At 50.9% G+C, this 27775-nt stretch overlaps 1 protein-coding gene across 2 annotated transcripts in view; it reads left to right on the forward strand.

Moving 5' to 3' along the window:
* The window catches only part of Agpat3 (1-acylglycerol-3-phosphate O-acyltransferase 3), a 91347-nt gene extending 66667 nt beyond the window's left edge, over nucleotides 1-24680 (forward strand). The window contains exons 3-10 of one of the 2 annotated variants that reach the window (XM_052744543.1): nucleotides 3535-3761; nucleotides 6209-6378; nucleotides 7086-7247; nucleotides 8278-8431; nucleotides 9164-9266; nucleotides 15201-15276; nucleotides 19615-19813; nucleotides 20112-24680. In XM_052744543.1, coding sequence (XP_052600503.1) covers nucleotides 3584-3761; nucleotides 6209-6378; nucleotides 7086-7247; nucleotides 8278-8431; nucleotides 9164-9266; nucleotides 15201-15276; nucleotides 19615-19813; nucleotides 20112-20200 — 1131 coding nt within the window. In that variant the 5' untranslated portion in view covers nucleotides 3535-3583 and the 3' untranslated portion in view covers nucleotides 20201-24680. Of the gene's footprint in view, nucleotides 1-3534; nucleotides 3762-6208; nucleotides 6379-7085; nucleotides 7248-8277; nucleotides 8432-9163; nucleotides 9267-15200; nucleotides 15277-19614; nucleotides 19814-20111 lie in introns of those variants that run through there. The other variant, XM_052744544.1, reaches the window with a different exon arrangement.
* Nucleotides 24681-27775: the final 3095 nt, after the last annotated feature.

Raw genomic sequence — 27775 nt, forward strand, 5'->3', positions numbered from 1 at the left:
TTCAAAGATCACATGGAGATCATAAGTCACACCACTGCCCAGAGATCGTAACAGGTACCAGATGCCAGGGCAGGAGTCATGAGGTTGAGAGGGGCAGGGGAGAAAGAGGCTGTGAGTCTGACAGTGTCATCCTACTACAGGATGACAGGGCAGACTCACAGATAACACCATCTCATGGTCAGGGTCAGCCCACTCTCAGGCAGCCCCTGGAGGGATTATGGTGATTAGTTGACACCATGCTCTTAAGCCAAGAATGTCTAATGGAATCACTTCCCTGGTGGTAGAACATTAGGTGCCCTCTGTAAGTGAGCTGCCTGTCAGCCCTGTGGAATTGTCTTGGCCAAAAGTGTTGAACCCAAAGTGACCATGAGGAAATATTCCCTTCAGACGGCTTTGGAGACCTCAGAGCTCTCGGGATCAGGATAATGGTGAAAAAGAAAGACATAGCCCTGAGAAATGCTGTGAGGTGTCCCTAGGGCGCAGATGGATGTCCTGTGCTTTTGCTAGTGAGAAATGCTGTGAGGTGTTCCCAGGGTGCAGATGGCTGTCCTGTGCTTCCGTCAGAGAGTTCAAGCTTGCTCTGGGATCACGGCTTTGCAAGTAGGTGACCCCAGCTCACAGGACAGTTCAAGTGTGGAGTTCTGAGATGCCTCACCTCTGAGCCTGTGTGCCAGAAGTGTCCAAATGAGACTGAAATAGTTCACAGTTTTGCTGGGACAGTAATCAATAAAAAGCTCTCAAGCGGCCGGGCCGTGGTGGCGCACGCCTTTAATCCCAGCACTCGGGAGGCAGAGCCAGGCGGATCTCTGTGAGTTCGAGGCCAGCCTGGGATACCAAGTGAGTTCCAGGAAAGGCGCAAAGCTACACAGAGAAACCCTGTCTCGAAAAAACCAAAAAAAAAAAAAAAAAGCTCTCAAGCATAATTTCAAGCCAAAGAGACTCTTGGTGTGCCACGTGGTGATACAATCCTGCAGCAAAAACAGGGGAAAGACACAGCCAGGGAGCAAGCAGGGAGTGTCTGCATAGGGAAGTTGGGGACCAGGCACGGGAACACAGACTTCTAGGCTGGTCAGGGTCTACGGCTGCACTGAGAAGATTAAAACTCTACTTTAAAAAGTCCTATTTTATAGCATGCCAGAGTCTACACACTCTGTATACTTAAACTTGAGTTTGAAATGTAGATGTTAACTTGAAATGGTCTGAGGATGCATAACTTTTTTTTATCTTTTTTTCCTATTTTTTTTCATTTTATTTTTTATTTTATGTGTATGGGTATTTTGCCTTAATGTATGTCTGGGCACTATTGAATACCCTGGGACTAGAGTAAACCACCGAGTGGATGCTAAGAATTAAATCCAGGTCCCTTGGAAGAGCAGCAGGTACTCCTAGCCAATGAGTCATCTCTCAAGCCCTCTTTTTACTTTTTGTTTTTGTTTGTTTGTTTGTTTTTTTGGTTTTTCGAGACAGGGTTTCTCTGTGTAGCTTTGCGCCTTTCCTGGAACTCACTCGGTAGCCCAGGCTGGCCTTGAACTCACAGAGATCCACCTGGCTCTGCCTCCCGAGTGCTGGGATTAAAGGCGTGCGCCACCACCGCCTGGCTTACTTTTTGTTTTTACCTAGAGTCACATTAACATAAAAGTAACCAGGCTCAGCTGGCAATTAACCAGGTTACTTGCAATTCTCCTGCCTCAACCTACCAAGCAAGCTGGGATGATGGGCCTCTGCCATCAGACAATCGTGTGTGACAGGATCTTAGTATAACTCTAGCTAACCTTGAATTCTCAATGGAGACCAGGTCTGCTACTGCCTCCCAGGTAATCCTAGAAGATTAAATGTGTATGCCACCATGCCCCCAAAAAAGTTTTGGAAAAATCATTATGATTAAAAAGTGTAAAACTCGCCGGGCGGTGGTGGCGCACGCCTTTAATCCCAGCACTCGGGAGGCAGAGCCAGGCGGATCTCTTTGAGTTCAAGGCCAGCCTGGACTACCAAGTGAGTTCCAGGAAAGGCGCAAAGCTACACAGAGAAACCCTGTCTCGAAAAAACCAAAAAAAAAAAAAAAAAAAAAAGTGTAAAACTCAGTGGGGTGGTGGTGGTGCATACCTTTAATCCCAGCACTTGGAAGGTAGAGGCAGGTGGAGGATGCATAACTTTTTAAAACTTGCTTTGTGCTGGGCATGGTGGTGCATGCCTTAAGCTCTAACACTGGAAGCAAAGGCAGGCAGATCTCTATGAGTTCTAGGCTAGCCAGGGCTACATAGTGAGCCCATGCCTTTAAAACAAACAAACAAACAAAAAACTTGTTTTTAAGGCACCTGGGCCAACACTCTGGTCACTGAGTCTAGGCTCTTCCCTACACTTACCTGCTCTGATGGACCAGAAACTTTGCAGCCAAGAGCAGAGCAGAACAGGATATGGCATGAAGGTTGAATGGCATTCTTGTATACAGCACTGAAGTAAAAAGAGCAGGAAGGAAGCTGTCCTGGATGGGGGGTGGGCAGCATTGAATAAGCAGGCCCTGTGTCTATCATTGGGGTATGTAGGGAGTAGAGAGTGATAGTTGAGGTCAGTGGTCTACAGCAAAGACATATGTCAGATGACCTGTGGGACAGTGTGGTAGATAGTTCCGTGTGGGTAACCAGGCAGGTAGGTAGATGTCTTGGGTGAGATGAAGTAGAACAGTGGTCCCGGGGCCTGAGCTGAGCTCCAGGCTAGCATTTGGCTAAGTCCATTTGCCCCTGTCAGGTTTTGTTAGACCCAGGGACATCAACCCTGAAACTTGACCAGGAACCCCTGTTACATTGGAGACAAGGTTTTGCTTTTGTTTCCATAGGAGAAGAAAAGCTATGGATACTATCAAAATTGATAAAGGTTCAATTTGAATAACCATGAAATCTCTTCATGCTGGCTGCTGTGTGACCCTGACCAGGCCACTCAGCCTTCCCGTGCTTGAGGTCATTCACCTGTTACACACAGTTCTAACAGCATCGATTCAGTGGGGTCTCGTGACTTGACAAAGTGTGACCAGACATTCATTATGGGCCCTGGAGCACAGCTGTGTTGAATGTTCCTCTTGTTCCCGTTCTGTTTTGCCTTTTCTTCTACCTCTGGATTAACAAATTACAGAACCAGTGACTTAGCCAAGTGGTTTGGGATGATGCTCTTGCAGTCACAGCTAAGCTGCCACAGGCTTTGGTCACCTGGAGATCTGGCTGGAGCCAGATCTAGATCTGGCTGGAACACAAGGTCTAGTTTCTATCATAAGCATGACACCTGCTAGGTATATGTCCTTAGGGCATGGCAGCTGGCCATCCTGCTAATAGTCCAGCCTCAGAAAGTCATCATGTACATATATGTGTGTGTGTGTGTGTGTGGTGGTAGTGTGTGATGTTTGTGTGAGATGCACATAGGCATGATGCTTGTTCCTCGGCTTTCCAAAGGGAGCCTCTCTCTGAGCCAGGCGGACAGTGCTGTCCAGGCTACAGTCTATGCCTAGTTCCTGCATGCTCTGACCTCCGCATCCTATGCTTGCAGGACGGCTGTTCTCAGTGAAGGACCGTGCGCCCGCCCCTGAGCAGCGACCATGGGCCTGCTTGCCTACCTGAAGACCCAGTTCGTGGTGCACCTGCTCATTGGCTTCGTCTTTGTGGTGAGCGGGTTGGTTATCAACTTCACCCAGCTGTGCACACTGGCCCTCTGGCCCATCAGCAAGCAGCTATACCGCCGCATCAACTGCCGCCTGGCCTATTCCCTCTGGAGCCGTAAGTGTCTCTGCCCATTCAGGCTTTGTGCAGGGGTTCCTCTCCAGGGGGAAAGGGAAGCTTCTCCTGTCGGGGTTCTCAAGGGGCAGTAAGGACAGGGCCACACCTGATACTCCATCCCAGAATAGAGCTAGGTGAAGCTCAAGCCCCTGAGGTCCCACCCTTCCAGGAGCCCTGTGAACAGGTGTCCAGAGTAACTTTACTAGCCTCGACCACATGATATTTCCATAGCAGGCTGTGTGACTCACGGGGAAGGAGACTTTCTAGGGTACAACACAGCACGCTGGGCTCTTTCAAATCGGCAAAAGCAAGGAGAGAGATGTCCAGTGACTGAGGCCCAGCCTCCAGCACACAGTGTCGGTCGCATGGCCGTCTGCCTAGTCACATCACAGTGCGCAGTGAAAAACGAGGGTGCCCCTCAGTCACGAGTGTGTGGGTGATGCATGAGAGCACATCTGTAGGAGAAACCTGGGCAGACAGCCACTTAATCCCACCCTGGGTACCACGGGAGTGGCACTGGCCTGGATGTGGCTACCTGCAGTTTGCATGTTGCCAATTTGACTCAGTTGCTCCAATTTGACTCAGTTGCTCCGCAGAGTAAGACTATGACTTTGAGAGTTCTGTAGATGTTTATTCCCCACAGGCATCCTCATCTTGTCTTGTTTATATGGGCCCAGAGCTAACCAGGTCGTCTTGTAGAGGCTTGTCCTGGCCATATCCCTGCACAGGCTGCCCACACAGACACCAAGAAAGTGAGTGGCCTTTCTGTACCAGAGAACTCTCTTCCAAATGCACTTCTAAGTTAAAAATAAAAAAAGAACAGGTACACAAAAAAGTATACAATGTGCTACTGGAGGGTACATGGCGATGGAGGAGCATGTCCTTGGGGACTCTGGGTGCTTGTGCCTCAGAACTTCATTCTGTGTTGTGACTGGGTGGTAACCTGTGCTGGACTGGAGGACGGTGACTGTCACCACTCTCTAGCAGCAGAGCCTCCCCTGTGTGTGTTCTTGTGTGGACATGTGTGGTTCTCAGGCACATGCATGGGATGCTCTTCTGGCCACGTGCTGATGTGTTTGGAAAACATTAAGCACCCCACCTCTGCCATGTTCTAAAGCAGCTACACCATTTGGCACCCCTCTGGGACTGTGAGAGAGCTCCTGCGTCCCCAAGGCCTCACCCTGTTTGTGGACTGTGTTTGAGGCAGGCAGTGTTCCCTAGCTCCATTCCCAGGGGGCAGTTCTTTGCAGGGCACTCTGGGGTTCTCTCATAGAGCAGTGGCCAGAGCCAAAAAAATGGAGCTTCCTGTGACTATCCTACATGTAGCAATTACATCGTGGACCACCCTCCTCAGGTGCCTGGCCATGATGGGTGTGACTCCCCTAGAGACCATGGGGTGCATGTGGGATACTTGCCCTCTTGTGCTTCCTACCAGAACTCATTTATGCTCAAATTCTGTGCTTAACAAATACATGCAAAGCCCTTACCATGGAATGTTCTGGCTCTGACCTTCTTATGAAGGTGAACATGTGTTTCCCTTAAACCTTCCAGAGGACAGGCAGTGCCACAGTCCTGGTCCATCCTGAATCTGCCACTGGCCTATGTGTTGCATGCAGGGGGCGGCTGAGTTCTGAGTTCTGGTGGCCTTCCTCATTCTTGCAGAAATGCTGAGATCAGCCACTGAGTACACTACAAGCTCCTGGCCATAGTACCCCTTAGTGCCTTTGGGGGCCCTCCAGCCTCCTGGGCAGCAGTAGATCTCATAGAAGCTCTTCCATAGGCCTGGGGTGGGCAAGACTGAATATGGACCACAGCTGACACCAGAGGAAGTTGTAGGCCAAAGAGTCCCCATGTCCACCTCAGCGTCGTTTTCCAGCTGTTAATTTCACAGCCCTGCAGGGCTCCTCCCTCCCTGTCACTGAGGACACAGCTCCCATCCTTTCACACAAGCAAGCCAGTGGTCATGTGACACATCATGGTGCATAGTAGCCATCAAAGTGGCCTGGTGGCTGTGCACTGAGGCAGTGGGATCCACTTAGGTCTACAGGGCCCTGCTTCTGTGGTTTGCCACCACCCAGCTCCCATTAGACGACATAGCTGTAATTTGGGAAAGCTTAAAATATGAGCTCTCATAACTCACTTCTAGAAGAAAGTTCCCCTTTAGATGAAAATGAAAGTAGGTCTTCAGACTGCACTCCCGCTGGGCAGCGGAAGCGCACGCCTTTAATCCCAGCACTCGGGAGGCAGAGCCATTGGGATCTCTGTGAGTTCGAGGCCAGCCTGGTCTACAGAGCAAGATTCAGGATAGGCACCAAAACTACACAGAGACATCCTGTCTAAAAAAAAAAAAAGAAGAAGAAGAAGACTGCACTCCCAGAAGCTGTGGAGACCTGGGGGTGGGGGGCACTGGGCAGGCATCTTGCAGTGCTGACCCCGCCCTCCCGCAGAGCTGGTCATGCTCCTGGAGTGGTGGTCCTGCACGGAGTGCACTCTCTTCACCGACCAGGCCACCGTGGACCACTTTGGGAAGGAGCACGCAGTTGTCATCCTTAACCACAACTTCGAGATCGACTTCCTTTGTGGGTGGACCATGTGTGAGCGGTTTGGCGTGCTGGGGGTGAGCGATGGGGCCAGGGAGGGGCTGGGTGAGTGCTTGGGTCTGGGGGTGACTCACAGGGAGTTCAGGGAGGGTCTGGGTGAGTAATGGTGAAATGGGAACCCAGGAGGAGACGTCCGGGATCTCAAGTTCCAAACTCTAGAGGCTTGACCCTTGGAGGTTTCTTGGCTTGCCCCCTTAACAATGAGCAGTCTGGCAGATGAGCGGGATGTCTTCTCTGTGTGGTACCCTCTGCAGTTTCCTGCCTATTCTTGGGACTAGCTGTGACTTCATTTCCTGTCGCTTCCTTTCACCTTCCAGAGGATCCCACTCAAGACCAACTGAATGATTAATTACAGTTAGCCGAGTGGCCTCAGAAGACTTTAAACTACACTAAGAGAGCTAGGGATTTCAGTGTGCCAAAGCCCCTAAACCATGGCAGAAAAATGGAGGTCAGGAAGGGACCTGGAACTGAGGTGCTATTCACCATGTCCTGGTACACCTGCCCTCCCCCCAAGATTTGGCTCTTGAATAGTTTCTGAGATGCTTCCCTATATGTGCTTCAGGGGTGATGATCCAAGGATCATACACTCTAAGCCAGGGTCCCATTTATAGCAAATGCTTTGAACCAGGAAAGCAAGGCCTGTACCCCTGGGTTGGCTGTGGGGGCTTCTGGCCAGGTCCTCCCCACCTCTGACAGGTGCCACTGGCCTCCCTGCTCCCCGCAGAGCTCCAAGGTGCTGGCTAAGAGGGAGCTGCTGTGCGTGCCTCTCATCGGCTGGACATGGTACTTCCTGGAGATCGTATTCTGCAAAAGGAAGTGGGAGGAAGACCGGGACATTGTCAAAGAGGGGCTGAAGCGCTTGGCGGACTACCCAGAGTACATGTGGGTGAGTGCGCTGCATGTCCATTGGATGGCAGTGGCTTGTGGATGTGACTCAGTCCTCCTGTGTGCCATGGCCCAAGTTGTAAGCTGTAGAATCCCTGGCTGGGGAAATGGCTCATTTGGTAAAGTGCTTGCCACACAAGTGTAAGCAACTGAGTTTGAGCACCAGATCCCAAATAGAAAAGCCAGGATGTGGTAAGCATACGAATAATCCCAGCACTGGGGAGGTGGAGACAAGTGGATCTCTGAGGCTCACTGGCCAGCCAGCCTAACATACTTGGCATAGTCCAGGCCATTGAGAGACCCTGTCTCAAAAAACAAGGTGGGCAGTGCTGAGGAACCATACCCAAGGTTGACCTCTAGCCTACTCTCTCTCTCTCTCTCTCTCTCTCTCTCTCTCTCTCTCTCTCTCTCTCACACACACACACACACACACACACACACACACACACACACACACACACACACACACCTGTGCATACACATGCCCATGCGACCAGACTTGGCCTTTTCCCTTGGACATAGCTTCCACCCGTCCCCTCTGCTGCAAGCCTGGCTTTTGGCACACAGCCTCCTAGGGTGCAGGGAGGTAGGAGAGCCATCCTGCATAGCAGAGCACATCTCATCATCTTTCTTGTCTACTGTTGGAAACCTGGCCTCTTACTTCACATCTCTCACACCGTGCTCGGGAACAACAGATGCTCTGTTTTCTGATCCAGGGCTGCTGCCCAGAGACACCTTCGGGTTTCTCTTCTGGAGAGGTCTTTCAGGAAAACTGTTCTGTATGCATTCATTTGTGTGGCTGGAGTGCAGATTGCAGCCCCCAAATAAAATACTGTTTCAATGACACCACATGCTTGTTGCTGGACGCTTCTGTGCTTCTGTGTCTCGATACATCCAGCAGCACATGCTATGCTGCTGTGGCTTGTGAGAACTAGAATGTTCCTGGCCTTGAATGGCAGGGCTGGTTCCGTCCCTGCTGTCCCGAAATAACCTTCTTGCCTCTCCCTACCCTGCGTTCGTTCTGCGCCTAGTTTCTCCTGTACTGCGAAGGAACGCGCTTCACGGAGAAAAAGCACCGCGTCAGCATGGAGGTGGCCGCCGCCAAGGGGCTGCCCCCACTCAAGTACCACCTGCTGCCCCGGACCAAGGGTTTCACCACTGCAGTCCAGTGCCTCCGCGGGACAGGTAGGCGACCGGGACCCCGGTGAGAAACTGGAGTCCACCGCTATCTTCTAGGCGACTGTACGCAGCAAGAAGTTAGATGGGGCTGGGGGTGTGGCTCAGTTGGTAGAGGGCTTGCCTAGAATACACGAGGTCCATAAACCAGGCATTGTGGCACATGCCTGTAGTCATTGTACTCAGGAGATGAAATCAGGATCAGAAGATCATTTTTCGACTGTATAATTCAAGGTTATCCTCAGTAACATAGTTTGAAACCAACCTAGGCTACATGAGCCTTTGTTTTAAAAAGAAAAGAAAAGAAAAGCTTTATATATATATATATATATATATGCCCAAAGCACAGGGAAGGATGGAGGAAGTCAGATTGACATGTTATCAGATCCTCGAATCTCTTTGAGGATGATAAAATGTTGCTTAGTGGGAAACTGTCAAAATAACAAAATGTAAATAATGCAAAATATTATATATAAGAATGTCAGAGGAAAGATGTCTGGTTCACCTGGAAGGAGTTACATAAGCCACAGAAGGGGCCTAAGAGCACTGGGCACACAGGAACCACCAGCAGAGAGGGTCTGAGTACTCCACAGCCAGAGGGGAGTTGAGGATCATCAGCCCACGCTCTGCATGTGGAGGGGCAGACCCAAGTGTAAAAGTGGCTTTTCTGCTGGGTGGTGATGTCACTGCTGTGGTGTCTCCCATTGTCTGTCGCTCACTGGCCCTGTCCCCTCCCTCCAGTTGCAGCTATCTACGATGTGACCCTGAACTTCAGAGGGAGTAAGACCCCGTCCCTGCTGGGAATCCTCTATGGAAAGAAATATGAGGCAGACATGTGTGTGAGGTGAGCGCTCATCACAGGGCTGTCAGGACTTGGTGTGGCCCTCTGCAGGACTCCTGAGGACATGGGAAAGAGGCGACACAGGAACCCGAGTGTCCCTAGCTGCATTTCCCCTGGCCAGTGTGAGGGTCGTTTCTTGTCTGCCTCCCAGTCTCAGTGGACACCTGTGCACATCTGTCTGAGGAAAGCTCTCTCCCCAACCCTGCCAGTGTCAGTTGCTCTCCCCTGGGCAGCAGTCACACAGTCTGGTGAACTAAATGCTAACCCCCGATCTCTCACTTTGAACTAGTGACATGGGACCTCCTGCACAGCCCCTGGTGGAGTAACACTGTCACCAGGTGCCTCTGATCTGGCTTGGTAACTTCTAGATGGTGGCTTGGGTGTCCCCAGGAAGTTCTGACTGAGGAAGGCTTTGCCTGCTCTTCAGAGCCCAGGTGATGGCCAGGCCTGTGGGGCCTGCTTGGCCATCTGCTGCAACACAAATACTGTCAGCACCCGTTGGAACTGTCTGAGGCACGCGGAGACCTCAAACAGAGGCAGCCTGCCTTCTTGAACACAAAAACAAGGTTAGACAGGGTGGGTGGAGTCATGTTTCAGTGTTGGCCAGGGCCGTGGCAAAGGTGATGCTCACCGCTGTGTCTCCTGAGGAAACAATCCACCCACAAATGGCTTCCACTTGGCGCCTGCGCTTGGTCCGCTAAGTGGACTTGAGCTCACACTGGTTTTCGATTTCACTGTGTGGAGCTTCCAGGAGGGAAGTGGGGACATAAACAGTAAGCTTGTTGGCTTTTTCCTCCTGGACTTTGTAACGGATAGGTAGCAAGGTTCAGGACCCGTATCCTATCCTGGGAATTTGCCCTGGGTTGGAGTCAGCAAGTGAGCCTGGTCTTCTCCTGTATGTTGCTCATCTTCCAGCAAGGGCCAGCCCACTGTTGACCCCAAGGGACTGTGTGATTGACCCTGAGTCTTAGGTGGCTTTCATGGCCACGTGTGTTAGTGAGCTTCCTATCACTGTAACAAGCACCTGAGACTAGTACCTTACAAAGAGGAAACTTTGTTTAGGCTCAGGGTTTTGACACTTTCAGTCCATGATTGAGTCTCTGTTCCTTTGTTCGAGTATGGGGTCAGCACATCATGGCAAGAGTACAGCCCGTGGCTGAGCATAGCAATCACCTCATCAGTCAATTGGTAAAAGAAGAAGGGCTATGGTGCTGACCTCTCCAGAGACAGAGGTCTGTGACCTAGGACCTCCCACTATGCTGACCCCCCCAGGGATGGATGGCCATGACCTAGGACCTCCCACTATGCTGACCCCCCCAGGGATGGATGGCCATGACCTAGGACCTCCCACTATGCTGACCCCCCCAGGGATGGATGGCCATGACCTAGGACCTCCCACTATGCTGACCCCCCCCAGGGATGGATGGCCATGACCTAGGACCTCCCACTATGCTGACCCCCCCCCCGGGATGGGTGGCCATGACCTAGGACCTCCCACTATGCTGACCCCCCCCAGGGATGGATGGCCATGACCTAGGACCTCCCACTATGCTGACCCCCCCAGGGATGGATGGCCATGACCTAGGACCTCCCACTATGCTGACACCCCCCCAGGGATGGATTGCCATGACCTAGAACCTCCCGCTATGCTGACCCCCCCCCAGGGATAGATGGCCATGACCTAGGACCTCCCACTCTGCTGACCCCCCCCAGGGATGGATGGCCATGACCTAGGACCTCCCACTATGCTGACCCCCCCAGGGATGGATGGCCATGACCTAGGACCTCCCACTCTGCTGACCCCCCCCAGGGATGGATGGCCATGACCTAGGACCTCCCACTATGCTGACACCCCCCAGGGATGGATGGCCATGACCTAGAACCTCCCACTATGCTGACCCCCACCCCCAGGGATGGATGGCCATGACCTAGGACCTCGCACTATGCTGACCCCTCAAGAGATAGCCATGACACTGGGCCTCACTTTTTTAAGGTAGGGCCTCCTCGGAGACCAAGCTGCTAACACACGATCTTTGAGAGACAGCAGGGAGTAAAACCATAGCACTAGGGTAGAGGATAGTGACTGAGAATCTGTCCATGTCCAGAAGTAAGCCCCTCAGAGGCCAGTCACGCTTCTGTCCATGGCTTAACTGCCCCAGGTCAGAGCCAGCCTTTGGCAGGATGTCCAGGTCCCACTCATCCAGCCCCTCTTGCTGCTCAGTCATCCATCAAGCTGAAGTGCCCCACATGGACACCAAGTTGTGATGAGGGAGGCCTCCTCCATCTGCTCCTTCCTCTCTGATACTTCTGTAGATATGTCCAGCTGTGTTCCAGGGGGCATCTGAGAGCTCGCAGAGGCCTCGGCTGCTCCGGGCTCCTGACCAGGGACTTTGCACAGATGCACCCTTCCTACCACCCAGCATGGCCCTGCAATCACAGCTGAGGGCCTTCCCTCGAAGGTTACAGCACTCTAGGAGCTGTGACAGGGCAAGCCTGCATGTGCATAGCCTCAAGGGACCTCTGTTCTCCATGCTGGCCTGCTGGTGTTAGCCTCTGGATGGTGGAGTTACTCTAGGGAAGTTCAGGGTAACTAGAGCTCAAGCCCTAGCTGTCAGGAGCGGGAAACAGGCAGGACCCCACTACATGTATCTTGTCATCTTTTACTTTATGCTTACTTCTTTCATTAATGTATATGATAGTGTGTTTGTATGTGTGGCATCACACACACACACACACACACACACTCACTCACACACACACCAAGGAGAGCTATGAAACAGGTCTGAGCTTTGCAGTCCTCTTGCTGTGGGAGGTGCCCCCTAGCTACACCCCCTGACTGTGACAAATCCTCCCCACACAGTCTCTAGCACGTGGATGGAGCCCTTGGAAGACACAGCCTTAAATACTTGGCCCACTCAGACACTGTTACCTCTCACCATGATGTGGCTATGAGCATGCAATGGTACTTTGGAGCTACGTGGTGTGTGGCCCTGGGCTCCACCCAGTACTGGGTGTGTGTGCTGAAGTGGGAAGCTCCCTAGGCATAGCCCACACAGCCCCAGGCCCTCAGGCCCTCAGTCTAAATGCACAGATCTGTCTCAGGCTGTGGACATTTCACGTGGCTTTTCTCTCTGGAAGAAGGAACTGTGGGCCACCATGAGGGCCAGCCAGCCAAGCCAGAGCCAAGCTTATCACAGCAGTTTCCCCCTTACTTAAGGTTCCATTTACATCCAGGCAAGTGAAGTCTGAAAGCGTTAAACAGATGAAACTGTGCAGCCTCGCTCCACCCCTGGATACAAAGCACCTGTCTCGTGTACCCACCTTGTATCAATCCCTCCTCCATTCAGCAGTCTTCTTGGCGATCACACAGACCCACAGTGTTTGTGTCTAAGTGTCCCCATGTGACTTCATAATGGCTTCAAAGCACATGAGTAGTGAAACAAAGGAAGCACTAGAGTGTGAAACACTTGACACACCAGAAAACACAGTATGCAGAGGGTGCAGATGTCACCTGGGGACTTGGGATGTGTCCCCATGAGGAGGCATTGATCATTCTAGTCCTTGTGTGTCTGTGTGAACACGACTGCCCTGTGCCACCTCCTGGGCATCATGAAGTACTGCAGTTGCCTGTGGAATGTAGGACCTCCCTGTCTGGTGCCCAGGCTAGCATCAAAGCCACTGTGTTGCTGAGGTTGGCCTGGTGCACCTGATTCCCTTGCTCCGTATCCCAAGTTCTGGCATTGCAGGCAGGAATGTACCACTGGGGCTAGCTTGCTTTCTTTTTCTTTTTCTTTCTTTCCTTCCTTCCTTCCAATAGTAGTTATTTTGTTTTGAGATGGGGTCTCACTATGTAGCCTTGGCTGGCCTAGAACTTGACATGTAGACCAGGCTGGCTGTGAACCTGTCTCTGCCTCCCAGGTGCTAGGATTAAAGGTGTGGGCCAAGATCTGGGTCTTGCTTTTTGTTTTTCAAGATAAAGTTTCTCTGAGTAGTCCTGGCTGGCCTCACTCTGTAGACCAGGCTGGCCTCAAACTCAGAGATCCACCTGCCTCTGCTCCTGAGTGCTGGAATTAAAGGTGGCACCACCACAGCCCGGCTTGGATCTAACTTTTTAAAGACACTTACAATACAAACACTTATTTACAGGTGACAGGGTCCTAGCTGGCTGTCCCTACAAGTAGCTCAACATCACTCTCTCAGCATGTGATTTCAAGTTAAGCACAGCAGTTGAGATGCTTCTCTTGGGAGCAGTGATGCTTGATGCCATCTGATGCTTCTAGGAGGATATGTGCTTTCCACATGTGGCAGCATTCTATCTGTCAGACATGCCTGTGAGCTGCAGGGGTGTAGACACAGCATTCTTGTTTCTTTAGGATCTCTACTGTAAGAGTGGTGGAAAGGTCTTCATAGCACGCCTGTTTGCAGTTCCCACGTCTGTTATTTTCACAGCAGGGGCTGAGCCACGTGACTGGAAAAGGCACCACCCGCAGTTGCTAGGTGCCACCTGTTTGTTTACCAACAGATTCCCAGGGTAGGACTTCAGACAGCTTAGGGTCCTCGTGGAAACATTTACTGTAAGCTGGGATTGAAATTCTCAATGTTGAATACTTTTCCTACCTGGGATATGTAGTTTTGTGATCCTCTGTGTCTAACAAAAAATTATTGGCACAGAAACCACCCTTACCTCAAAGGGAATAAGAGATTGTTCGCTCTAGAGTCAGGTATGAGTGACCATGGCCCCAAACCACATGTTGAAGTCTCCCCAAATGCCATTTTCCACTGTGGAAGTAGCTATGTGAGATTTTTACTAGTTACAAAACAAAGGAAGTTAGGAAGTATTTATCTACTGCATTGGTAGGAGCCACAGGTAGAGCAAGGGGGTCTACTCAGTTCTCGAGACTAGCTCATGGCGTCTTAGCTTTTGGGTTGGTGGGAGCTGGTGATCTGCTTAGAATACATTATAAGCTTTTGATAGTCACCAGGATGTTAGGTCAGGTACAGGGCGGGCAGCGGATGGCTTTCTAAGAGACTGAAAAGAATTGAAGATAATGTGGCTATACTCCACAACATTTGACCTCTCCATAGTCTTGAGACTTGTAGAGTCTTTAACCCAGGTGCAGCGACCATCCCTGTCTATCTCTGTCTATCCTCCCATCTCTTTGTCTCTGTCCCTCCCTCCCCCTCCCTCTCTCCCTCCCTCCCTCCCTCCTTTCTGGACACTTCAGCTCACCTTGTGTTGGTTACTTCTGCAGAAACAACCTGAAGGGTTTGTTTTAGCGCCTAGTGTCAGAGTTCAGCCCATGATCATCTGGCTCCATTGTTGTGGGGTGGAGGTGAGACTCATATATCATGGGCGGGGAGCATTTGGGCAGAACCAAGCAGCTTACATCATGGTGGCCAGGAAGCCGAGAGAATGAGAGGAGAGGGCCGATATATACCCTTGAGAGGCACACCCCAGCTAGGCCCCACCTTCCATGGTTGCAGGACCTCCGATAGTTTATTCAAAATGAAATCCATCAATGGATTCAACAAATGATCAGGTCGGAGCCCGCTCTGGAAACACCCTCCCAGACATGCCCAGAGGTGTGTTTTGCTCGTCTCTCAGTCCAGGGAAGGTGACAGTCAAGGTCAAACACCACAGCTACTTGTCTTAATTATCTCCAACAGTGACTGTGTTGGGAAAGACCAACGTCACTGTGATCACTGTATGGGGAAGTCGAGGCACTCTCTGCCAGGCAGGTGGCTCATGGTGTCACAGATATAGAGACATCTTTCAGCCCTCATGTGGGGGGCCCTGGCTGTGCCCAGAAGGTTCCAGTGTGTCAGGTGACTGTCAGGAACTTAGTTTGCTGTCTGCTTCTCTCAGTTGCTCCCTCCCAGCCTTGAGCAGATGTTTTCCACTGGCTCACTTTATTCTTGGTCTTCCTGATGCAACAGGAGGTTCCCCCTGGAAGACATCCCGGCGGATGAGAACGACGCAGCCCAGTGGCTTCACAAGCTGTACCAGGAGAAGGTAAAGACTCCTGCTTGCGTGGGTCCCACCTCCAAAGCAGGCGGGTGCTAAGGAGGGTAGGCAGTCCCACGTGGTTCCCCTCTGGACACCAAACACAAGTGGTCCTCACCTGCATTAGATTCTTCTCTTTTTCTTAAAAGTTGAGAAATTAACCCTCGAGTGAAGTATGAAGTCTGGTACAACATTTGGTGTGTACAGCTGTGCAGAAGCCTTGCACAGCACCCCACATGTGAAACTGTGTTGATGGCATTTTATCATATTTGGTCCTTTTTTATGTAAGAAAAAGTTTATGCATATAGCAGACATTGCCCAGTTTTACAACAATATGCTTATGTCGCGGGTATCCCCCAGATTTACAACAGCATGTTTATGTCATGGGGCCCCACAGCAGACGCCAAGGAGTGCTTCTAAGACCACACATGTCCAGTTCCTACTCCACAGTGCATGCTTACCCTATGCCCATTTCCGGGGACAATAAGTGTCCACTTCAGCATTGTTGGAAATCAGATGACTAGAAAAGCCTGCAGTAAACAAAGTTCTTTCCACTGCTATGAGCAGCTCTCAAGGAAGTAAGGGAGCTCCAGAGACCAAGGAGGGAAGAGAGCTAGGCCTGAGGGTGAGCGGCCTGTGCTGATGCTACATACCTTGCTAGTGTTTGCTGGTCCCCCCGAAGTCCTGAGTTGTAAGCCTCCATGGGATCAGATGGTGAGAGGTGACTTTGCACAGGACAGTAAGATGGTAGCATGTGGTCCACATGAGACCCAACCTTCTAGGAAGTCAGCCTAGGGAAGGTTGTCCCCACCTACCTCCTCCTCCGTGCTGAAGAGTGTTGCCCTGGTGACCGTCCTGGCCCACCCTCACAGTTCCAGAAGATGGAGATACTAGAACAGAAAGTGGTACACAGAGAGCCCCCTCAGGCTGCCGAAGGAGACCCATGCACAGCTGGAGGGAGGTGACACCAGAGGCCGACTTCTCAGGGTTTGCACAGTTGGAACCCAGCTGAAGGTCAGCTGCAGGTTACCGCAAGATAAAATGGCCAAGAGAGCAAACCCTTGCCAGTACCCGACAGAACAATCCAAGTCCTCAGAGGAACTTGAGAAGTAGCAGATACAGACTAAAAGTAGCATGTAAAGATGAAAATGGAAACCAAGAAGACCTGCAAAAGTATGAACAAGGCAGCAGAAAGGCCTTAGGGCACACGGAGAACAAAACCAGCCTGCTAGCAGAGCGGTGCTGCGGCCACGTGCTCCATGTACAGCGCTTACCGTGTATCAGGTCCCTTCTGCATGCCATCTGCTTTCCTCAAGAATATTAATAAAGGGGCTGGGGAGACGGCTCAGTGGTTAAGAGCATTGGCTGCTCTTCCACAGGACCGGGGTTCAATCCCCGACACCCACATGGTAGCTCAAAACTGTCTATAACTCCAGTTCCAGGGGATCCGACACCTTCATACAGACATACGTGCAGGCAAAACACCAATGCATCTTAACACCAATGCATCTTAAATAAATAATAAAAGGAGGAGCCAGGTGTAGTAGAGCACACCTTTGATCCCAGCACTCAAGAGACAGAGGTTTGAGGTTCAAGGCCAGTGTTCCAGGATAACCATGGTTGGTTATCTTTAAAAAAAAAAAAGGGCTGGCAAGCTGGCTCAGAGGTTAAGGCTGCTCTTCCAGAGGTCCTGAGTTCAATTCCCAGCAACCACATGGTGGCTCACAACCATCTGTAATGAGATCTGGTACCCTCTTCTGGTGTTCTGCACTGTATACATAATAAATAAATCTTAAAAAAAAAAAAAAAAAAGCCGGGCATTGGTGGCGCACACCTTTAATCCCAGCACTCGGGAGGCAGAGCCAGGTAGATCTCTGTGAGTTTGAGGCCAGCCTGGTCTACAGAGTGAGATCCAGGAAAGGCGCAAAACTACACAGAGAAACCCTGTCTCAAAAAAAAAAAAAAAAAAAAAGAACATTAATAAAATAGAAAACTCTGGTCAAGACTGATTAAGTGAAGTGATGGAATTAGTATTAACAGGAATAAAACAAGATACAACCAATAAAATCATATGATCATGGTATGGCTGGCTTTGTGCCCACCTGCTTAGAAACCTGGATAAAGTCTGCCATCTCCTTTACCACACCTTTATGACAGTTGCCCTACAAAGTAGGTGTCGAAGGTTCTTAGCTCACACAGCTCAGACCATGGACCACAGACTCACAGACCCACAGACCCATCATCCTGATGAAAGAGTTTCTCCTGGGGTCCAGAACATCTGTCTGTCTGTCTGCCTGTCTGTCTGTCTGTCAGATCTTCCCTATTCAGTGTAGCACTAGAAGTCTTAGCAGAGCAATTAGGAAGAGAAGGTGTTGAAGGAAGTACATATTGGAAAGAGGGATCGTCCAACTACACTGTTTACAGACAGCACAGCCTTACATTTAGAAAAACGTCAAAACTGTCAAAATGTTAGAACTGGGAAGTTCCCTACAGTTCCAGGATACAAAACCAATGTCCAAAAGCCATTTCCACATACCCAAAATGAACTTGCTGAAAGAGAAACCCAAGCAAAACCAAAGAAACTGTAGGAGCTAATCCAGCATCGGACCCTGAAGTCCTCCTGTGGGGAGTTGTCGGAGAAACTCGATTCCAATGCCAAAGACATCTGCAACCAGCATTACCTCAGTGCTGTCCATGGTGGCCGAATGACAGAATTCACCCCTGTCCTACACTGAAGCCGGGCGGTGGTGGCTCACACCTTTAATCCCAGCACTCAGGAGGCAGAGGCAGGTGGATCTCTGTGAGTTCGAGGCCAGCCTGGGCTACACAGAGAAACCATGTCTCGAAAAACAACAACAAAAAGAGAGAGACAGAGACAGAGGGAGGGAGGGAGGGAGGGAGGGAGAAAGAAGGAAAGAAAGAGAAAGAGAGAAAAGAAACTATGATGTGTATAGTTCAGCCACGACACAGTAAACTCTTGCCATTTGAAACAACATGGATGGATCTTCCATGGATGGATACCACAGAAGTGAAGCCAGCCAGATACAGGAGGACAAGCACATGCTCTCATTTATGGATGGAAGCCAATCTCACCATAGTGGAGGGTAGAAGATACCAGAGAGGCTGGGAGGGTGGGACGTCCTATAGCTGAGCAGCATTAGGATTACTGACTATGGCTGATGGCAACTATGTATTTCAAATTTTTCAGTGGAGAAGACTCTAATCATTCTCAACACAAATAGTGGGTGTGAGGTAGTGACCAGCCAGTCTCTGCTCATTACACAGAGTGTAGTGTGTGTGTGTGTGTGTGTGTGTGTGTGTGTGTGTGTGTGTGTGTGTGTGTGTATGAGAGAGAGAATGTGACCCATAAGCATGTACAATTATGTCAGTTCAACTTTTAGATAGGTGGTAGATAAATACACACACACACACACACACACACACACACAGAGAGAGAGAGAGAGAGAGAGAGAGAGAGAGAATAGTATTCCTCTCAAGAAGAAAGTGTAGCTGGTGGTAGTTTGTGCCTGTAATTCCAGCATCCTAGCCCCTTAGGAGGATCAGAAGTTCAAGGCCAGCATCAACTACATGGAGAGTTCCACACCAACCTGGATTACAAGAGATCCTGTGTCAAAGAAGGAAGAAGATGAAGGAAGAGGAGGAGGAGGAGAAGGAGGAGCAGGAGAACAATATAGGAGTGGTGTGGGGCCTGCAGGGTGGCTCAGTGGGGAAAATGCTTGCCTTGCAGGCTGATGTTCTGAGTTTGGTCCCTGGATGCCATGGTAGGAGAGGTAAAGACTTGTGGTCGGTGTGGATTGTGGTCAGGCCCAGGACTCAACAGATCCATGCCACTGTCCCTTGCCTGCTCTTGGATAAGTGCTGGGGTCTGCACCAGCCAGCCATATGCCAGTTGTGAGCACTGGCAGCTTTGGCTGGCCATTTCCTAGGTGACTCAGGTCCAGATGACACGTCCTTTATACAAGTGACTGAAGGTCCTCCAAGGAAGCAGTTCGTGCCTCTCCCGGCCTGTGCCAGGGCATTGTCTGCTTTATTCTGTGGCCCGCATCTTAGCCAAGTGGCTTTTTTTTTTTTTTTTTTTTTTTTTTTTTGGTTTTTCGAGACAGGGTTTCTTTCTCTGTGTAGCTTTGCGCCTTTCCTGGAACTCACTTGGTAGCCCAGGCTGGCCTTGAACTCACAGAGATCCGCCTGGCTCTGCCTCCCGAGTGCTGGGATTAAAGGCGTGCGCCACCACCGCCCGGCTAGCCAAGTGGCTTTTATTGCTGGGTTTTTCCTGCATCAGAGTCCCACTTGACAATCTCAACTTCCTGTTCTCCCCTTCCCTCTCAGGATGCCCTGCAAGAGATGTACAAGCAGAAGGGCCTGTTCCCAGGGGAGCGGATCAAGCCTGCCCGAAGGCCGTGGACCCTCGTGAACTTCCTGTGCTGGGCCACCATCCTTCTCTCGCCCCTCTTCAGCTTCGTCCTGGGCGTCTTTGCCAGTGGATCCCCGCTCCTCATCCTGACGTTCTTGGGGTTTGTGGGAGCAGGTAAAGAGATGTGCCAGCTTCCATGCTGGGCTCACTGGGCCACCACCATTCATTCCCAGGACTGATGGCCCATCATGGTGGCCCTTGGCGGCAGCACCTCGGGTCAGGGAACTGAGCTCCGCTGGCTCCTGCGTGTGGGACTGTGGAGGTCTGAGTCCTTTCACTCTTGTATGGCTTCCTGTACTAGAGTGGCCACACACTGGGAGGAAAGGATTGGGGGTGAGGGGTGACAAGACCAGCAAGGGTGCCCTCCTGAGGTTAGCCTCTAACCTCGCTCTTCTCTCTCTTGTCCTTAAAGCTTCCTTCGGAGTCCGAAGACTGATAGGAGTAACTGAGATAGAAAAAGGCTCCAGCTACGGCAACCAAGAGCTTAAGAAAAAGGAATAATTAATGCTGTGATTGATTGAACACCCATAACCTGACGCGGTATCCAATTAACTCAATTAAAAACAGAACACACGAGAGCGAGGGAAAGAGACACTTAGAGACTATTTTTCTTATTAACTGGTGACTAATATTAACAAAACTTGAGCCAAGAGCAAAGAACTCAGCTGCCAGGTGAAGATGGTCCGCCAGCGCCCGGGGTCCCCTCGGCCCTCTGCGGGGACAGAGGCGGGCTTGGGGAAGGTGGTGGGGCCGTGGGGCTCCCCCAGAACTCCGCCTCCAAGAGGCGGCCTTGGCTGCTCTCCCCTTCTTAAACTTAGAACGAGGCTTTTGTTTCTTATCGGTTATTTTGGGAACTTAACCTGGCCCCCACCTTGTGCCCTGCACCCCGGAACACTGGCTCTTCATGGGTGCCGCTGTCCTCATGGGGGCAGGTCAGCTGGGTCCTTGTCCTACAGAGCTCATTTGTCCTGCCCTGCTTGGCACCTCTGCTTCTAGCCTGGGGGGAGGAAGACTTCTTAGAGATAAGCACACACTGAATGTAGATCTGGCCCCTTGGCCCCTCCCCTGCCCAGGGGCTGAAGACCACCCCTCCATCCTCTGCAGCACCGTTGGCACTGCCTGTCTGGGGGCTGTGTCTAAGCACCTTACGTCTCTTTTTAAAGTGAACGCCCGAGAACTCTGCAGAATGTGGAATCCTTGAGTTCATACAGCACCTCCATACAGCTCCGTGCTCCCCTTGTCCTCGGTAGCCAGCAGGCTGCAGTCCTGCACAGGGCCCGATGGGAAGACCACCCGGGCCCCACACCTCAGAGCCGTGGGACTCCCCTGGGACACTCTTCAGGAGGTGGTGTCACCATCTGGGCTCTTTGTTCTCAGTCAGACACCTTTAGTGCTTGTTAGCATTAGAATTTATTTTTACAAATTCGTCTGTGGCTGGCTCGCAGCTTCTCCCTGTCCTCATCCTCTTCTGCCTCTACCCAGGCAAGTGTCATGGCTGCCCTCCACACCCACTGTTGCCCACTACCACCTCAGTGACATAAGCTGCCCTGGTAGAGAACAGGGGTCCTCTGCCTGCACTTGGTGCCTTGCCAAGGTCCCTTAGGCTGGCCCTGGAGGCACATTTTCCTTCTCACTTAGCACAGGAAGGCCTGCCTGGTTTCTGGGAGACCTAGGTTCTCGGGGAAACACCATCATATACTTTTACCTTCTGTCTGGAACCTTCCACAGGCCCTTTTAAAGTCATTTCATGTTTTCTAACAAGGAAAAACCGGGTATTCTTTCTGGCATACTGCAACCAGAGTTCAAAGTAAAGGCAGAGAAGATTTATAGGGCACACTGGAAGAAGGAGACCCGGAGAAGCCTGAGAGGAGACGGGGGCCTGACTCTGCACGGCCCCCAGTGCTGGGGACCTCGTGAGGCAGCATGGCCACTTTACAGAAGATGCTCCTGGCCTCTGCAGTCCATGCACAACAGAGTAGTCCTGGACTGCTCCTATCACTCTTGGGTGACAGCAACAATCATGACTGCTTGTAAGGGTGAAGGGTTAAGTCAAGCAAACTGAGACACTGAATCTCTCCCCTCCAGATGAAGGCTTGCCTGCCCTGGCCTCTGCCAACTGTGAGCCATCTTGGGCACTTCCGAGGGCCAGTTCCCTCCCCGATGGGGTTTTCCTTCTGCCTTTCTGTCTGCTTGAGGTCTCAGTCCTTCCCACACTCACCGTCACCTCACAAATCCGAAGGAAACAGGATAATGGGCCCTGCCATGCATGCACTTGGCCCCGGATAAAGCAAGCTCAGAGCTTTACCATTTCACTAATGCCTCTGACTCCCACAGAAGCCCTGAGCCTTTGAGATCAGCTGAGTCTGTGAATGACCCAAGGAGTCCAGGCTGAAGGCCTCGCCCTCCCAGGCCTCCCCCTGCTTACCCACAGTGCTTCTGAGAGCAATAAAACTACACTAGGAGTGTGGGTGTGGGCTCTATGTTTGGGTTTTTGGGGGTTTTTTTGTTTTTGTTTTTTGTTTTTTTTTGGTGGGGTCAGATTTTGCTTTTCATCTGCTTCAGAAGGAAAGGGGGAGGAGAGCCCCTTTGATTTTTCTATTAAATTAATAAATCTCAAAATAATGCTTTTCTCTTTTTCCTTCACACCCTACTACTGATAGGCATGGCTGATGTCATGCCCAGATTCAGATTGGAAGTGCTGCTGAAGTAGCTTGCTAGTCTTCAGGGAGCCCATGCTGGAAGCAGTGGGCTCAGGAGCCAGAGGCATTCTGGAACTGGAGTGGTTGGTGGCCTTGGGAGGAAGGGCTTGGCCTGCTAGACGGGCTCTGCTTCAGGTTCCCCAGCAGAGGGGACCCCACAAGGTCAGCTCAGACTGGGCCGTGGTCTCCTTACCACTCAGGCTCAAGAGCTAGCTACGATGAGGGCTCCTGCCATCTCCCTGAGAAAGCCTTCCACTGTCCAGGTGGTCTCCCACCTCCGGTCCCTGGTCACACCCATGTACCTCATGTAGGGCTCTGCCATTCTCCTGATAGCCAACGGCGTTTCATGGTACCCACATGGAGTGTCTAGGAACTATGCTGCTCTCTCTGAGGGCTTCGTGTTAGCATTCTGATTGGTGACCATCCTGTAGGAAGCAGGGTAACAAGCTAGGAAGGCTGAATGAGGTCAGTGTATGGGCAGTTCAGAGATCAGGGACACTTTCCTCTTGACAAGACCTTTAACCCAGAGAAAGAAGCCTCTTGCTATTTATGGGTGTTTGGTGACTACATCCGTGAGTCATGTTTGAGATGCTCTAAGGTCCTGTCCCTGGGAAACAGTCTGATGAGCTCTGAATATGCAGGCTGCTAGATAACGTACTGCAACAATGTAACAACACTTTCTTCTAGAAACAATGCAGGTGTCTTCACAGATGCCTTGACTCCCCTCCCTCCTTTTTTTGTGCACCTTGCCCTGAGAATCTTTTCTGCCTCTGATCCAGCCCTGCCTTTATACCATCAGGAAAAGTCAGGGTTAGACCCAGCAGTGAGTTACATTCATATGCAATTCCAGAGATGTCAGGAGACCATCCACACCCACCATGACTACTAATTTGTGTCAGGTTCAGGATGAAGAGGAAATGGCTCTTCCTGCATGTTGCCCTGTCTCTGCCTGAGACCTTATAGGACAAGCCAAAAGTAGCCTTTCCAGCCCTGAGGACTCGTACCTCAATTGTTTGTCCCACACATACACCCCACCACTAGCTAGATGCATGCGATGCTTAGCGCTAGCCGTTTGGTGTGGCTTCTAGCCCTCTGCGGTGTCATGAGGCTCAGGGTTAGAATGGCTCACCTGAGATGCCTGCTGCCTTCTTTCTAGAAACATCTCTGGCCCATGGGCCAGCCCCAAACCAAAGGCACCTGGGCCTGGGTGAGGGCACCTCGGACCTGCCTTAGGCCTTGTCCCAGAGTCTTGCCACGGGGCTGTCAGTTGGGTGCTGACACTCAGGCCCCAAATCACTACATACAGGGGCCAGGATTTGAAACTGCAAGTTCAGGCTTTGGGTGATCTGCTTGGCTGACAGGGTGGGCACGTGAATCAAAGTTTATCGCAGGCATTTGAGATCAGTTAATTCAGGGGAACGGTGGTATTCTTGCAAACCACTCCAGAAATAAGTCAGTGAGCGCACTCTGGGGAGCCACTGGAGACATTGTATCGTCTCTTCACAGACCTGTGAAAGTGTGAACTTTGTTCGGACAGGTCACCTGGAGCTTTCTTTTCTCCTTAGCTCTTTGGTTTCTTTCTGTTGCAAAAGTGTTTGGAGAGAAGTGGAACTGTGAATGACATCCTGAAATGCACTAAATTGTATTCTATTAAACTGGAGTTACTTGATTCGATGAAGAGCTGCATTGCTCTACTTGTATTCATTGTCTCAGAGTAGTAACATTGTGACAATCAAACATGACTTGCCTCACGGCCTGCACCTCCTGGCGTCTGTACCAGCGAGTCCTCTAACTTCAGGACCGGCTCTTTCCGGAAGCCACACAAACCATGGACTCTAATGATGGAGTGCTGTGTGGGTGGGCAGACGTCTGAGCTTCTTTTCCTATTCCTGAGAAATTGCCATATCTGACTGTGGGCAGTCTCAAAGGGATGCTTCGTCTACAGGGTGCAACTGTGTTACATGGATGTTTCCTTTTGTATACTTCTTTTTACAAGTTTGCTATTCATAAGCTTTCTGTGGGAAGGATGGAGGTCTGTGCCCTAGGAAGACATCCATGTCGGGGAGCTGACTTAAGCTTCCCAGGCCTGGATCTACAGGCCGGCTGTGTTGACTGCCATGCAAAGCTCTCTGTCCACAGCATGTGGAAGGTCACCCAGGCAGTGTGGCACTTCCACTTGGTGGTACTTTCTAGGCAAAATGCATAGGTATCATACTTGTTTATTACAAACGCTGTTGTGAACGAGGGATAAAATGTCCACAATATATGAGAAAGTGACTCTCTGCCTCTTTTTCTTTCTTTCTGATCTGCATAGATTTCCAAGAGGGAGCAACCTCCAGATGTTTCCTGTCCCTTGGGGCCACCCTCCTCCAACCCCTTGTTCTCTGCCATTTCTCTGAGGCCCTTCAGCTGATGGCACTGTCTGTCCCAGGGCCCCGGGGGCCCAGGGTCTCCACTCTGGGAAGCAGAGAGAGGGAATTCAACTAGCTTGTGAAACGCTGAGGGACCCAAGGCCCCACATTGGGTTTTAAAAGCTATTGAGGAGGCCGGAGAGATGGCTCAGCAGTTAAGAGCTCTTGCTGCTCTTCCAGAGGACCCAGGCTCGATGCCCAGAACCCACATGGCAGCCCACAACCATCTGTAACTCCCAGGGAATCCAGTGCCTTCTTCTGGCCTCCTTGGGGACCAAGAATACACATGTTTCATACATGCAGACAGAACATTCATACACATAAAAATCTTTTTTAAAAATTAAAAGCTGCTGTGGATGAATGGCTTTCAAAGTCAGCAGGCCCACGTCCTGAACTACTCTGGCAAAAACCCCTTTCATTCTGTGGAGATAATGAAGAGGCCCCTCTCCTTTAGAAGGGAAATTGGCTGGGGCTGTAGCTCAGCTGGTGAAGTGTTGCTTAGCATTTGCGGAGCCCTGAGTTCCTCAGCACCACACACGCCAGGCGTGGCGTTCCACACTCAGCACTCGGGAGGCTGAGACAGTGGGACAAGGGGTGCAGGGCAGTGTAAGCGATGTGAGACCCCGTCTCAGAACACCAAAGGCAAGGAAGGGGGTGGGGCAAAGACCTTGTTAGAACAAACCGAAAGCTGCTCCAGTTCTCTGTTGTCTGTCTCCCCAAAATAAACTGCACTGAAAGAACTGTGGTGTCCTGCTTGCGGGAACGGCCTGGGACGTGTGTCTTTCTGCTGTGGGTTATGTCCTTCCAAGGCAGCTTCAGTGCAGTGGCTCTAGCTCAGCCTCCTTCAGGAACTCTGGAAAGCCCCACAGATACATGTCCACAAGCATGCAGGGGTCATCCACGCACATACAGCACAAGCAGGGGCACAGGCACACGGGAGTGCACGCCTCAAACCGAGAGAATCCGGTCTGCGCATGAGAAAACCCTGTCGGGAAGCAGGCGCTGGAAACCATCCTGTGGACTCCTCCAAGAGCAGCAGCTCAAGCGCTAGATGGATGCCCACAGCGACAGCAGGGTCTGTGAGGAGAGCAACTGGTCTCAGAACTGTTCTTCCAGGCAAAGGACCCCAGAGAGGAAGTCCAGATATTCAGGGACATTTCTGGGGTAACCATGATATTGCTCGGCCTTGGCTCTGCTGGGAGACAAGGGCTTTCCTTTGCCTAATGTGTCCCCTGGGTCAGGCCATTCTCCCCCCCCCCTCTCTCTCTCTCACACACACACACACACACACACACACACACACACACACACACACACACACACACACACCATTCACACCTGTGTCCAGGGCTGCTCTCAGCCTTTCCTGGGTCACTGTTGCTATTAGGCTTCTGATGTGATTTCCACACAGATGTTTTAAAATGGATCACTTTCTCCTAGCAGAGTCCCATATGGCTGTAATTTAGTGATCAGATCTACCTGTCCACTAGGCTAGCTCAAGCCAATGGGTGTCCTCTGCCATATACAAATGGGATCGTGTCCTGTTGGGCGCCCATTGCTAGAGTCCAGCTGGAAGACAGGGTCAAGTGCTCCGTGTGTGGCCCAGAGCACACAGCCAGTGCAGCAGAGGCAAGGGGTGAGGACCTGAGTTCGATCCCCAGGACCCACATGATGGAAGGAGGGAATTGACTCCTACAAATTGTCCTTTGACCTCCACACATACACATGTTCAGCAACCGATCAATCAATGTGAAAAATAAATCAAATCTGACAGTTACACAGTTGAGCTATATGTCATTATTTTATCAGCTCTGCCACAGGTGATGCCTCCATGTGGGGGCCATGGTGAGTTACTTTTCAGTAATTGCTGAAGCCACTGACCCTTCACTTGGACCCAACAGGTGACAGACAATGGACTACATTGTCAGAGTGCTAAAAATTACTGTAATGCCACCACATTCTGAGCACGTGTCCCATGGAGAGTCATGAACTCAGAGCCTTCCCCTCCATTTGCCTGTCCCATCCTCAGACCTCCTGCTTCTTTGCCCCATAGATCCTTCAAGCCCTACCTCAGGGAGTCGGATCTGAGACTTGCATTTCCTGTGTTCTTCAGCTTGGGTGCCTCTCAAATACATGTTCTCTGTTGAAAGATTCTGCAGTTACCATGACTGGCACACAGATTAGGGGCGAACTAGCCATGGCTCAAGTGCACTGTGATGGAGCAAGGGGTCACTAGTGGTGTTGGCTTGCCCTTCTCTGGTCACTGTCCAGGCTGCCATGGTTTCACTCCTGGGGCCCGCTTTCTGAATGATTCAGAGGGTTCCTTCTTCTCCCCATGCTGTTTCCTGTCTCCAATGGCTCATGCATACTCTGTAACTTGGATGCACTAATTTTGCTCCAACACATGTGTGTAAAAGCCACACGCATAGCTTGGTTTCCCTCTTTACATTGTCTTTTGAGACATGTATTTTATTTTAATGATGTTGATCTTATTTATTCTTCCATTTGCTTTTCAAAAATTATTTGGTTTTCTTTATTATCACTGGGCGTGTGTGATGTGTGTGAGTGTGGGTCACGTGTGTGCCACGGCACATGTGTGGAGGCCGGAGGACAACCTTTGGGAGTTGGTATCTCCTTCTACCTCATTGATTCTGGGTCTCTCCTACTGCTTCTGCCATTCTGCCTACTTCAGATTAACTGTGAGCTTCAAGAGTGCCTGGACTACAGATGTGGGCCACTGCATCTGACTTTTCGGCATTGAGGTAGGTGCTTAGACTAGAACCCAAGGCCTTGTGTATGCTAAGCTGGTGCTTTACCACTGAGCGGCGTCCCCAGTCCCTCACAGATGAGCTCAGGCCTGTGCTTACCAGTGGGCCACACTTCCAGCCCTCTTCCTTTATGATTTTGTATTGTTTTAGGATTAATTAGATCTTGCTATCATCATAAAATCATTCTATTTTTTTTCC

Source organism: Peromyscus californicus, unplaced genomic scaffold (assembly GCF_007827085.1).
Source record: "Peromyscus californicus insignis strain IS unplaced genomic scaffold, ASM782708v3 Scaffold_19__1_contigs__length_69161282, whole genome shotgun sequence".
NCBI classification, from domain to species: domain Eukaryota; kingdom Metazoa; phylum Chordata; class Mammalia; order Rodentia; family Cricetidae; genus Peromyscus; species Peromyscus californicus.